This window comes from Kwoniella dejecticola, chromosome 6 (genome assembly GCF_000512565.2).
Source record: "Kwoniella dejecticola CBS 10117 chromosome 6, complete sequence".
In the NCBI taxonomy this organism is placed as follows: domain Eukaryota; kingdom Fungi; phylum Basidiomycota; class Tremellomycetes; order Tremellales; family Cryptococcaceae; genus Kwoniella; species Kwoniella dejecticola.
In genome coordinates this window covers 1,297,287-1,310,593 of record NC_089306.1, presented here as the reverse complement: position 1 = coordinate 1,310,593, position 13,307 = coordinate 1,297,287, and the positions used below count along the sequence as shown (strand labels likewise).

Genomic DNA, 13,307 nt, shown 5'->3' with positions numbered 1-13,307 from the left:
TTGTGTATTGATCTCAATTCATCCACATGCTCCCCACCAGCCAAGCTAAGCTGGATTTCATCTCAAGAAGTTGGCCATAAAAAACTATCTAGACAGCTATAGATATTCGACAGACAGCAGTTGAGGGATTTCCGTCGGGACTTACACCTACACCCGCACCGGCGCGTCGAATTCGAATTATTTGATGATCTCAACCGAACCAAATAACCTCAACTTTCTCTCTCTTCCTCTCCTCCAATCTCGGTCACACCCATCTCAGAGTTTGAGGAGCAGAAGAGCTGCAGCCCAAGCTACTCTTGCCTCTGGCCTGTATTCACCTCAAGGCTAGTAGGCAAGATGGCGCCGGTCAAGACTATACGTAATATCCTTATGGAGGTAAGTCCTCTTATCCGACATCAGCTTGTTCCTGTCCTATCTTGTCCTTTCCTTTCCACACCCAGCTGGACCAATCTCTTGTGTGCAAATCTCATCAGACCGCGGAATCTGGTCTTTCCAGCCCTTGTGGGTATGAGGCTAATATCTTCTGGTTATTGCGTTGCAGCTGCGTAAGATATGCCAACATCCATACATTTCTCAACCGGAATTAGAATCTCTCGAGATACCAGAGGAAGAACAGCATCAACAGCTCATAGAAGCCAGTGGGAAATTACGGTTCCTCAAATTGCTCTTGCCTAAATTGAAAGAGAGGGGTCATAGAGTATTGCTTTTCAGTCAGGTAAGCTGCATGCCCTCCACAGCCAAGTGGAGATCAGCTTATTTGCAGGAATCGCATTGTGTATCTACAGTTCAAGATCGCCCTAGATAGAAGTAAGCCAGCTTCCGCCTCTATCACGGTTCTCAAAGATGTTCTACCTGTGAATGTGCAAGCTGAGGATAGTATCTAATTTGGTGATAGTCGAGGATTTCCTATATGGCCAAAATGTCAAATTCCTTCGACTGGACGGAGATGTCCAACAAGCGCAAAGACAGAAATCGATGGATCTGTTCAATGCGCCTAATTCGGAATATGATGTTTTCCTACTGACGACTCGGGCGGGAGGAGTGGGTATCAATTTGGCTACTGCAGATACAGGTCAGTCTATGATCAAGCCTCTTTGTACAACCCGATACTTATTCAAGCCATGTCAAGCAGAGGTCAACGCTGATATGCTGTATGGCGTAGTGATCTTGTATGATCCTGATTTCAACCCCCACCAGGATCTACAGGTAAGCTAGAACAATTGAAATCGTCCCGAGCCAAAGCTGATCTATGATTCTGTTCCAGGCAATAGCTAGAAGTCATCGATATGGTCAGAAGAAGAAGGTGTTAGTGTTCAAGCTGATGGTCAAGGGGTCTGTCGAAGGTATGTCAGTTTACATTTGTCACTTCAATAAAACGTCATGATTGACTTCTACTGCTTTGCAGAAAACATCATCAACAAAGGAAAGAAGAAGATGGTCCTAGATCACTTGGTCGTACAGCAGATGGGCAAAGAGTCGGAAGAAGGCGATATCGATGATCTACTATTACGTGGAGCCGAGGCAGTCTATTCCAACCACGGAGGGATCAACATCCCTGACATAGTCTACAACTCCAAGAACGTAGATGAGCTCATAGATAAGGTAGAAGCTGACGCTGAGGCCGAAGCGAAGGAATTGGAAGAGAGAGAAAAGAACGCGCAAGAAGGTTCGACCGACAATGCTAGATCGAGAGCTACGCAGCAATTCGGCTTCGCGAAGATTTGGGAGGCGGACCAAAACCAGCTTATGAATATAGCTGAGGAGAACGAAGAAGACGATGAAGGACGAAGGGCTACCAATTGGGAGAGTATACTGGAGGCTATGGAGAAGGACCGCCAGGACAAGTTGAATGAAATGTTGACGCTGTCTCAGCCAAAACGAGTTAGGCATACCTTGAATCGACACAAGGGCTTCGCTCCGAGTATAGCTGCCTTAGAGGCGGAGGCGAATTCTCCCAAGAAGAAAAGTCACAAGTCGAAAAAGGGGAAAGGCAAAGCTATGCTGCAAGGATCCTCGGTCTCTGGGTCCGACTACGAATTCGACGCTACACTTCTGCCTGAAGATGACGAATTTGACGATTTCCCCGATAGCAATATGCCAAACGAACTGTTTGGGTTGGACTTCCCTGACGTTAAGATGACGAAGAGGGAATTGAAGAAGCTGAGGAAAACTCAAGTTGAACAACAGATTGCTGGCAATTTACCTACTGTCGCTGGTCCTAGTACGCAATCTCTACCAGAGCCTTTGCCCGGACCGAGCAATCACATCCCATATATCGTTCCCGATCCTGATTCCACCATTCACACGCGCCAACCGCTTCAAGAGGTGTATGTCCATCCATTAGATCAGGCTCTACCTGGGCCGAGTAGTCATGCCATGACTCCTGCATCGGGCAATTCGTCTGCTCAAGGTATCTCTGGGTCAGATCGCAAAAGGGGTAGACCTAAGATATCTAAGGAAGATAAGCTTGCTAAGAAACGTCAACGGCTCGAGGAGAAAGCCAAAGCAGCAGCATCTGCGCAAGCAATTTCTCAATCGGTACCGAACGGCAATCCCGATTCCTATCCTCGTCCAGCCCCAAGTCAGCTTCCACTGCAGAGTCAACATCTAGGGCAAGACTTTACCGAAGCAAGACGTATATTGCAGTTACTATATTCAATTTTGAAAGAATTCGGCAACGATAAGAGTATAAGACGATGGGGGTTTGTCGCTTTGCGTGAACTATCGCCAGAGGAGCGGGCCGATAGGTATAGAGTATTAGCTGAAGAGACGGACAACCATCTCGCCGCATTAGGTCAACCCAGGTATTTCTCTTTGCCTGAGCAGGCTCGCGTTGTTTTGCCCTTGTTCTGGGCTCGAGGCGATGTCATCATGGATGAGACCTTTGTGCCACCTCCGATACCGCCTGGTATCGGTATACTGTCCCATCCGCCAATAAACATAGCCGCTCCGGGTCCTGCGAATCCGGCGCCAAAGATCAGAAAACGAATAAATTTGTCAGGCGATACCATCAACACCAACGGACATACTCCACCTTCGCAAGTTCATCACCACATATCTGGTCCATCCACGATGGCCGGCCTTAGCAGAAACGACGAACTCGCTCCGAGCATACCTGGTCCGTATAACCCATATGGCCCGACTAACAACCTCAGTATTCCTGGACCTTACGCTCCAAACGGTTCTTCTCATTCGCCTCATTTGCCTCACAGTATTCCAGGACCATCGACCATCGCTGGTCTAGCGGTCAGGCGTGATTCGAATAAGTCGACTCGGTCCCTCCATCCTTCAAATTCGTCTGAGGCGCTGTTCAACAGCCTGATGGACTCAGCTCCACCGGCATGCCAGTTTTGCCGTCAGCCGCACGCCTTGAAGGATTGTCATAATTTGTCGAGCTCGGAGGATCTGCAGGGCATCAAGAAAGCCATCCTGGAGGGTAATGAACCCGAGTATGACAAGGTGAGTGACTGTTTATCCTGCATCGTCTCCAAGTCAAATTAAGTAGATCATTGCACCGAACTGACGTTGCTTTAATTGACACATTAGATGATCGCGCTGAAGCATATCGAGAGGACCCAACAATGGCTAATCAAAGCTGGGAAGTTATCCAACGGTGAACCGTCGAACGGGTTGAAGAAGAATACTTTGTTGACTCCTGCCAACTCAATCGCCTTGAGTAACAGTACCAACGGGACATCAAATACACCTATTGAGAATGGTCATCCCTCAGCTTCTGCCTCAGCTTCAAATTCGACCTCAGGTATGACCGCCAACGGCAAACTGAAAGGAAAAGGCAAATCGGTTGATCAGCCTGTGCAAGGAAGCCCGACGAAACCCATCGAGATACTCGATTCCCCTGCTGCCTCACCTCGAGCTGCACATTCATCCGAGTCTGATGAGCCTTCTTCTGCGGATCTGATCGACTGGTCTTCAGCCGATCATCCGTCATCCAAATCGCCCTCAGGTACCAGATGTGCGTTCTGCGAAAAGAATTGCGATCGACCATTACGGGTTTGTATCGATGCTCATGGAGGTCGAAAGGCCTTGAAAAATAAGATTCGGCATTGCGAGGATAGGATTCAGGAGAGTAAGGGGTCAACCAGGGCGAATATGACTAATATGCAAAGTCGGTTATATGATATGTACAAGCAGGTGAGTCCGAGTTTGATTTATATACTCAGCCTGATTTGCGGACCGTCCCCGTATCCACCTCCGTCAAATAGCAAATAGCGAAGTATTAAATGGCTAGGATGGAGGCTGACTCACTGTGATTCTCCTTGATAGTGGCCAAGAAATAAGTGAGAATCCTCCTTCCAGCCAAGCCAAGTCAAGCCACGAAGTACAAAGGAGCATTGGTTTAAGTAGGCTTATCAAAGGTAGACGAGACACCTAATTCCTTGCATCTCATCATCATCATCATAATTGAGCGATGCATGCGAACGATACGATGACACCTTTTCAATACATGTCATGTTGTACACCCACTCGTCCTCCGACGATGCATGAATAGTCATGCGCTGTCGTTGTCTCTGTCGTTGTCGTTGCATTGTGCACCTTCAACAGGAATTACTGCACATGTCGATCAGATACCGTGTTGGAGTAGTTTCATATGATACGTGGCAAGCATGAAGCAATATGAGAATAAGGGAGGCTCATACCAGGCCTATCTATACCTATAAACAGTGAATAGGGGGAAGCAAAGAATATGTCTGATATTGATATTGAGATTGATATATACACACAATAGAAAAGTCCGGAATGATGTTAAGAGAGTCAAGGAATGAAAACTGAAGACGTAGGTATATTCACAGAATATATAAATGAGCAACGCGAACATGAGAAGCAAGCAATAATGAGACTCCCGCCGTGTAATGTATGAATGAAAAGTAGTTTAGATGATTCCTTTCGTTGCACATTTGCAATTGAATGACCGGCGAGTCATAGTAAGATCCAACCAGCCTATCCTGATTGCACATCCTCGTCCCAACGACTCCTAATCTCGAAATGCGGAAAAGAGAGATTGGACCTGCTGGACACACTCTACTTTCGATAGGTGCAGCACGCTATAACGTATGGTGCACAAGATAGAGTGACCAAAGCGAAGGCTACCCATGTGAGGTCTGTCGGTCCATCATGATTTCATTAGCATCAAGCATTCAAATGACCCAGTCTTCCATCAGAGGAAGAGAGAGAGAAAGGAAAAGATTCTGTATCCTTCCTTGATTGGATTGGAATAATATTTCAGAAAGCTGAACTCACATAACGATGGACCAGCATAAACGTTTATACCTAATGAAGCTCCACTTCTGACTTTGACTGTGTTTACGAAATTGTCTTTGGCAATGACGGCTGTCCATAATGCTGCCCCGCTGTTTCCATCAAACGCATATTGAAAGATCGTCAGCAAAGCAAGACAGATGATTATTGTCGTTGTTGGCGTCTTTCGTAGAAACTGGAATTCGCAGTAGACATTGACTTCGACATCGAGATTGATGACGACAGGGTAGCAGTGTGGAATTTTGCTTCTACTCAAACTCACATCATCAACAAGAAAGCACCCGCTCCAGAGCAGATGGCAGCAGCCAAGAACGAGATCCTGAGTTTGATCACGCCGAAGATCAACGCTGCGGCAGCGAGGACCGAACCGACCTATGATATCGCATCGAGCAAAGATAATTAGCTCGATCTCAGGAATGCGAAAGAGGACGAATCGTCGCATGTGCCGGCTGGGCTGCACTTGACTGGACAACTAGACTTAGATTGAATCGGATCGAATCAACTCACAAAGATCAACGCACTTCCACCTCGGGTCATCGCGTGATTATACCCATCATCTCCGAAGGTGGGCTCGGGCTTGATATTCTTGATCACGTTGTTGGTCTCAGTTTGGAATTTCGAAGGGGTATCAGCTAAGATTTGGCTGAGGGGTTCGGCGGGGTAAGCGAATGTCGAGGAGTTGCAGATCCCAGAACCGTCTTTCTGGTATGCACAGGCGTCTGGGGGAGTACAAAACACTCGATCAGTCAAAACAGGTTGCCAGCAAAAGGCGAAATTTGAACCGGAAGAAAGGAAAGGTCAAGATGAAGACGGAAATGAAGCGCAAAGAAATTGAGAGATTGTGACCCACTGTAAAGACCGTATCTGTAGTATTGTCTCAAGCCCTTGCCAGTACCCAACTGATCGTTCTTGGAATCGTACAACCCTCCAGCGGATTTATTGTTCGCTCCTTGATATCCGTTTCCGTAGCTGCAGGTCGAAGATGAGGGTTAGTGACTGATACCAATCTGGCAGACACTTGGGCAATGTCTTCGCGCGAGACAACGGAGCCAAGAATTGAAAAGGGAAGATATAGTTCGCAGAATCTAGCTTTGGACCAGATCTTGAACAAAGCTCGCAACATATCAAGACTTATCGCCTAATCTTTGTTTCCAGCCTTCCTGGGTTCTTCCATTATCCCCTCAATTTGCAAAACGTAAAGGACAGTAAGGCTGATACGATACCGATACTCACGAAGCAACGTTCACTTCCATCATGTGAATACTATTAACAAGCGCACCGGAAGCGATCTGTCCTATGTGGGCAAAGACCAGCAAGATGATAGCTATGGCAGACATGATTGTCGCCCCCATGATACAGTGTTCGCCTCGCATTGTGTTGGTGTTGATGTTGGTGTTGGTGTCGGAGTGTTGCTGTTGATCGCGTTGAAATAAAATAGGATTATTTGTAAAGTAGCTCGAGTCGAAGGTGATTTACACTTTCTTTACTCTTTCTTTCGTTCTTGACGAGTAAGTGATCGAGTGGGGGTACAGTGAGGGTGGGAGTGAGAGTGAGAGTGAGTGTTGATGAATTAGTGAATGTGATTTGATATGATCAAATTGTGTGTGATACTTCTATATCGAGAGTAGGAAGATCTGTCTGATGGAATAATTTGAGCGAGTGAGTGAGTGAAGATCTGAACATGAGGTTTTGAGACCGCCGTATAGTGGGACAGCGAGTGAGTGAGTGGGACAGTGGAACAGTGCGCGCGCCAAGTCAAAACAGTAAAAACAGTGAAACAACGAGGGAAAAACAGAGACACGCTATCAAATTATTACCCTGAATAGAAAATATAACTGCTCTTCAAGGGGAACCCGATTAGGAAGTGCCTGATTCGTACTCCAGATCAAAACTAACGGGTGGGATACCATAGAGTTACCGTGTTACCGTATCATACGGCATGATTTGTATGTGTCGTATGTAACCCGATTGAACTTTGTCTTGCTAAGGTCTGATTGCAGATCACACTTTACTGATATAAGAAATCAAGGTATCTATCCGATACATCAGAACCAAAAATCTCATTAGAAGAATATATGTATAGTATATGTATGTGTATGTGATGTGTAGGAACTGTAAATCCTACCATATCGAGAATAAAGAGGAAATCGTCCCGTCTATATATGTTATGAGAGGAAATGATATCGAGTGTCTCAATTCGAATAAATCATTGTTGATACTCCAAACTCCAGACTCTCTGACTATCCCGCCCGACTAACACTTGGACCACATCTTGACGCTATCAATGGCGAAGGCCCTGTCCTCATCCTTCGCATTGTTACCTTTCCACGAGGCGTCCCACCACTTGGTCTTGGCGAGCCAGAAATCGGACATCGCTGAGCCGGATTGGTCGATCCACGGTTTACCGCCTACTCCGTCAGGGAACCAGCCGTCTTGCGATCCGATAGCCAGGTCAATCATGAGGTAGAACGCTAGAACAATTGAAAGAACACGAAAACCGGTCAGCATCTGAGTTACTGTCAAGATGGGATGTTCAAGTCGTGTGAAGGTGTGACTGTTCGGATGATGGGAATGATCTTGAACAACACCGCCCCAACTCACGTTGATCGAAGGGAGCAACATTCTCAGAGGAAGATAACCACGGGTTAATCAATTTGATGACTTCAGTATTGTTCGTGTAGGTAGTTGGGAATTTGCCTTTGGACCAGAACGATTCTTTGGCGAATCGGAAAGACATGACTTGGGCTACCCGAGAATCGATGTCTGCGGTGCAACGGTTCATACATTATTATAATCAGCGATCTGCTCTTTCTCGATTGGTCTGATGAGCCTCATAAACGACGACTCACAGGTCCACATGAATTGGTCATTCCATTCCAATCCGAAAGTATGGTATTTCTGCGAGAAATACGTCCTTCGCTGTTCTCTGAAACCCCATGTAAGGTATTGACGATCCAGATCAGGTGTCGGACCTATATCAATCACCTCAGTCAGCGTTGAAGGTTCAACACACTGCCTCCGCTCAGAGCAGATATTACAGAGACACTATACTCACCCCAATGCAAGTCGGACTGAGCGAAATCTACACCTCGTTGTTCGTATGACGCATTGTTACCTCTTCCATTAAGGAGCTGTAGATTACACGAGAAGGAAACCTCATATATCAGTATGCCTGGCCTAATCTTCCGTAAAGATGATATACACAATGTGTGGGAGTGTGGGTGGTCCGTAGACTCACATTGATTTGTCCTGATCTGGGCCAAGCTCCATAAGTGTTATTAACAGGCAACATCGAGATTCTGGGCCATAACCAGTCACCCGTGGGGAATTTCGCTTTCACTTCAATTTTGCCGTACTTGATCGAATGCGAATTCTTAGTGATCAGACGAGCACTTTTCACGGGGTTGATCACCGTAAGTTGAGACGAGTTGGAGACTGCCACACAGTTCGAAACGTTGGTGGAAGTGCAAGTACCGTCCGCAGTCAGGTTAACAGTGTATCCATTTGTGATAGCGTCGGCGCCGATATCGTCCGATGTAAGTGTCGGAACGATGTATAAGGTGCCATCTTTCACGTAGGAATTCTTGGCGTCGTTGGTCGTCCATTGGAAAGAGCCGTAGCTGTGTGCAAATCATCGATATATCAGCTTACAGTCAGTCACTCGACGAGATTGAAGGATGCCGACAGAAGATGACAGATGAGACGACTCACCCGTAGCCGTCTAGTCGGACTTCGTGCTGGAAGATACTCGAGTCGATTGACCCAGATGAGAAATCTTCGTCGATCAGATTACAGCTGAAGTAGAAACACAAGAACATCATCAGCTTTTGCACTCAGAGCAGCAGCTTTCATCGGAGGGGGAAAGGCGATCACTCACATTTTACCGAGTTTAGGTACTGATCTATACCCGTCCCAGCAGACTACAACCCCAATAGGGTCAGCAAGTTGATCTCTTTCACATCTTCACGACATTGCACGAATCGATAAAAAGCCTTCAAATGTTGGACGTGAACGCGGACAGAAGAGGATGATACTCACTGACAGCAGCAATAGCGAATCCCAATACGATACTCCCAATCGTGATCCACCTCGCCCACCTTAAGGCCGGGTCTTTCTGCTCCAACCAGGGCTTATAAATCTCGCCCTTCAATCTAGTCGACTGGAACGCCTTCCTACTCAGCGCTGCATTCTTGTTCGGGGCCGTATAATTCGAATACCTATTTCCCGACGCCTTCCCATCCATGCTCTGGGCTTGTTTAAGTCTCTGAGCTCTTCGAGCAGCTATGTTATTTTTCGCCGAGTTCAATTCTACTCCACTCGCACTGACTACACCAGCCCCCATACCCCCACCTACAGCAGCACTTGCGCCAATACCGTGACTTGAGGCATTACTTCCAGTAGAAGATCGTTTCCCGTTAGTAGGTGATGCTGGGCTGGTAATTGAGTTGATGGAGTTTCGCAAGTTTGAGGATTTTGAAGGAGATGATGCCGTCCCTCCTGAAAAGGGGGATGTGAAAGTCGTACCTGTGTTGCCTACAGGAAGGACATCTGGGACGGCAGGAGGAGTAGGGACTTGAGAATTGTCCTCGGAAGGGGGCGAATTGGGCATATCGTTAATTCGGATTTTCGGGGCAAGTGCACCTACTCCGACTCCTGCGGATGATGAGGAAGTACCGAATTGTTGATTAGTGTTAGGGTTAGAGGCAGTAGAATTGAGTGAAGAAGTCGAAGAACCCCCTCCGAACGGGTTGGAAACCGCCAACAAATTCTGTCGGCTGTTGAAGGGATTACTATTGACTGGGACAGAACCGGGGGATAAGTCGTCTTGGTTGGGAATGAGCGGTTCAGTGGATGGGGTGGAACCGAGACTTGGTCTTTGGGGTAAAGGTAATCCCAATCTACTGGCCGAGGTCGCAGCGAGGTCAAGTTGTTCTTGATCGTGGGCTCGGGCACGTGGAGAGGAAGGTTCGTCGGGCGATGAACCAGACCCAGAGAAAGACATGGTAGAAGAGGGTGTGTCGGTTGTCAAAGCCGAAGAAGGGGGTGTATGTTCACCTAGGCCGACGTCAGGTGGATTCGGACTGTGTGAAAGTACAGATGGCTGAGACTGACCCGCGGTCTGAATTGGAATTGTATTTTCGTTTGTTTGTTCTCGTTCTCGGTCTCGTTCTCGTTCTGGTTGTTGTTGTTGTTCCTCAGAAGAGAATCTGGGAATAGAGATTGATCTAGGTGATTGATCTTCGTCAATGACAACCAAGTTGTTCCTTGGTGAATGCGATTGAGATTGCGATTGATGTTGAGAATGTGAGAATGATGATCGGTCCATTTTACCCAATGAACCCAATTCAACGGCTATGGCAAAGTTCCCACCGCTTGATCGACACGGTAACTGTAAATTCTTGTGTGTTTACTGGGCAAACCCCAAGGCTCAAACTCAAACTGCAGAAGCAGAGTCACAGGCAGAGACAAGGAAAAAGAGCTCCAACTAAGGTTTAGATTAGACTATAATAACAAAGCAGCATGAACCGAATCAATCGATACGAGCAAGAAGGAAGCGAGTTACAGTAGTGAATGGTCCAGGCTAGGACGATGATCCGAATAAGACAAATAAGGTCAAGAACGACATGAAAGGACAGGACAGGACAGGTTAGGTTAGTCTCCTGCTCCCTTCCTTGATCTCTAGCTGGGTAACGTTGATTTCAGGTGTTTATTGCCTGTCCGGCGATCAACCGTGTACGTATGTACGTATGTACGTACGTGCGGTTGCAAGGTCGATCTTCCGCACCCGTCCAGGTTTGGCATCGGCAGCAGCAAAGGTCAAAACGGGAAGCAGGCTTGTCACCCGATCCCGTTCGTGCCCTTTCAACCCTGAGACACCCTGCAGAGAAGGATAAGCCGGATCGACAAGACACAACCAGGGGAACTTCCCCAAGCGTTATTACCTATTCCGTCAATCGACAAAATGCACTTCACGTGAAAAAGTCACTCATCCCAGTGACTAACGTAATTTGCTGATGTACCCTGAAAAGAAAATCAGTTCAACTCTTTTAAGAGTGGCGCTCTGGGAACAAGATAGTACTAACCGCTCCACTCCAGTCTGTGCAGCAAACTGGTATCACTTATCTCCGTGCGCTGCCAATGCACACGTCATATCCGCCTATCAACGCTAATCATGCAGCCTATCTCACAATACCGAGACATCGCCATATCTGGCTTGGCCTCACGGTTTCCAGCTTAACTATACACAGGCACAACAATCTGATAAAGCGCTGACGATCTTGCTGCTCACTCATGTTGTGGCTCATGTTGTGGCTCATGCTAAATAGTGACTGCATTAGACATCACGTGTTTTGCATTCGTCTCTGATATGATAACAGCACTTCCTCTAATCTACTTGCGGTCAATCGTTATCTAATCTCGTTTTTATGGTTCAAGCACACCAAACGTCCCTCCCTCCACTTTGGTCCCGAGTGTATGCTGACATTGACTACCATCAGCCTGGGGAGACGTTGAGCTTAGTCGGCCTTCTTATTCGATACTGATCCGGTCTATTATACAGTTAGTCTCAGGTAAGCAGATGCAGGAGGCCAATTGTACATATTTGAGAAGCAGGATTAGAACTCACAGCCTTATTGTGCTCATCAGCTAATCGGTTGTACTCTACGTTCTGTTGGTTGGCCTGCTTCTTAAGGGTGTCTACAGTATCGCTCATCAGCTTATCTCCCCATCTATCTCTCGCAAGCCCCGTCACATGTTACCAAGAATGATCGCATGACCAGAAAAAAGGGACCAGCCATGAGGGGAAAATGTGGTGTCGATGTAGCCAAGAATGAACTACTCACCGAAATCCCTGTCTTTGCCTTGGCTAGCCTTGAGCTGAGTCTCAAGCTCCTTGATTTGCTTTCTCAACTCCTCGTTCTCGCCCGAAGCACCGCTCTGCTTAGCGACCTTGGTTTGGAGGGTGGTGTAGCTCTCTTGAACGTGGATGAAGTCAAGGACGATGTAGAATACTCGTGCGAGGAGAAGCGAGAGGAAGAGGGTAGCTCCAGTCAGGTACACTGCGAAAATAGAAGATTCTGATCAGATTTGTAGAACTCCGCCACATAGATGCCGAAGGGGAACTTACAATTTCGTTGAGCGTAGAATCTCCTCGCAGCGCTGAACCAGAAAGGGTCAGATAGGGGGGACAGACACGAGGTTCGAGGTCAAGAGCGATCTCACTAGTTGGTCTCGGTCCGGGCGTCTACCATATCTGGTTTAGCCTTAGCGGCAGCACCTATGAGAAGGAGGTGGTGTCAGCTATAGATCCTGTACCATGCATGATCGAACAGCTTGCAACCCACCTTCTTGGGCGATTCTGACCATCCTTTGGACTGCATCCACAAACAACACCGCCACGAATCTGCGGGTTAACAACGCAAGTCAGCAGGGCTTTCACGCAGACTGGAGATCTGTCATCTGTGTAACTTACATGAACGTTATCTTCAGCTGAACCGGGGAGTGTGATGGTCAGTGACACTTCCATGGGATTCCACACAATCACACCGGACTTACACCATATTGCACTTTGGCAATCTGCGGGAACACGATATGATCAGCTGTGCCCAGGCCAATTTCGCCGTAATGAGCTGACTTACAACTGGGTTCTCGCTCAAGAAGTGGAATAACCTGATAGCCACGACAAGTCAGCCATCATCCCCTGACGTAGCAGAAGGCTCGCCCGGAAGCCGTGTCAGGGTGCTTCGATGGTGAGCAGATAACGAAGCTCACTTCTTCCTAAGAGCGAATGGCATTGGGCATACCATGGTCGCAAAGAGGGCCAGCTCAGCCATGAGCAAGCCGAAGCATACTGCCGAAGCACAAGAGTCAGCTACACGGCATCAATCGCAACAGAGCGTGATAGCTTACGGGTATAGTAGAGCTGCGTAAAGTGAAGATATAGTAGGTCAGCTGGGCTCAACAGCGGTAGGACTGTTAGACGAGCAGCTCACAGTCATATTGGCGAGTCAGTCAAGTCTTACTCGTGATAC

The 13,307-nt window shown here is 47.4% G+C and overlaps 4 protein-coding genes across 4 annotated transcripts; 1 reads left to right on the top strand and 3 right to left on the bottom strand.

The window, feature by feature from the left end:
• Window positions 1-336: 336 nt before the first annotated feature.
• Window positions 337-4,302, top strand: I303_105345 (uncharacterized protein; the record flags this gene model as incomplete). The annotated part of the gene is made up of 9 exons (XM_065969142.1): window positions 337-375; window positions 542-715; window positions 786-807; window positions 896-1,072; window positions 1,163-1,206; window positions 1,265-1,343; window positions 1,406-3,459; window positions 3,547-4,152; window positions 4,285-4,302. The coding sequence occupies 9 exons, from the start codon at window positions 337-339 to the stop codon at window positions 4,300-4,302; spliced, it is 3,213 nt and encodes a 1,070-aa protein (XP_065825214.1).
• A 738-nt stretch (window positions 4,303-5,040) lies between these two features.
• On the bottom strand, window positions 5,041-6,650 carry I303_105344 (uncharacterized protein; the record flags this gene model as incomplete). The annotated part of the gene is made up of 6 exons (XM_018408502.1): window positions 5,041-5,120; window positions 5,260-5,369; window positions 5,540-5,649; window positions 5,785-5,996; window positions 6,128-6,246; window positions 6,511-6,650. 6 exons carry the CDS (start codon window positions 6,648-6,650, stop codon window positions 5,041-5,043), a joined length of 771 nt encoding a protein of 256 aa, XP_018262193.1.
• An 880-nt stretch (window positions 6,651-7,530) lies between these two features.
• Window positions 7,531-10,279, bottom strand: I303_105343 (uncharacterized protein; the record flags this gene model as incomplete). Its single annotated transcript, XM_018408503.1, has 8 exons — window positions 7,531-7,748; window positions 7,879-8,040; window positions 8,127-8,249; window positions 8,333-8,408; window positions 8,516-8,897; window positions 8,989-9,072; window positions 9,155-9,197; window positions 9,316-10,279. The coding sequence occupies 8 exons, from the start codon at window positions 10,277-10,279 to the stop codon at window positions 7,531-7,533; spliced, it is 2,052 nt and encodes a 683-aa protein (XP_018262194.1).
• A 1,513-nt stretch (window positions 10,280-11,792) lies between these two features.
• On the bottom strand, window positions 11,793-13,109 carry I303_105342 (uncharacterized protein; the record flags this gene model as incomplete). The annotated part of the gene is made up of 10 exons (XM_018408504.2): window positions 11,793-11,825; window positions 11,903-11,973; window positions 12,120-12,335; window positions 12,404-12,435; window positions 12,499-12,553; window positions 12,621-12,679; window positions 12,749-12,765; window positions 12,832-12,852; window positions 12,915-12,945; window positions 13,048-13,109. 10 exons carry the CDS (start codon window positions 13,107-13,109, stop codon window positions 11,793-11,795), a joined length of 597 nt encoding a protein of 198 aa, XP_018262195.2.
• Window positions 13,110-13,307: the final 198 nt, after the last annotated feature.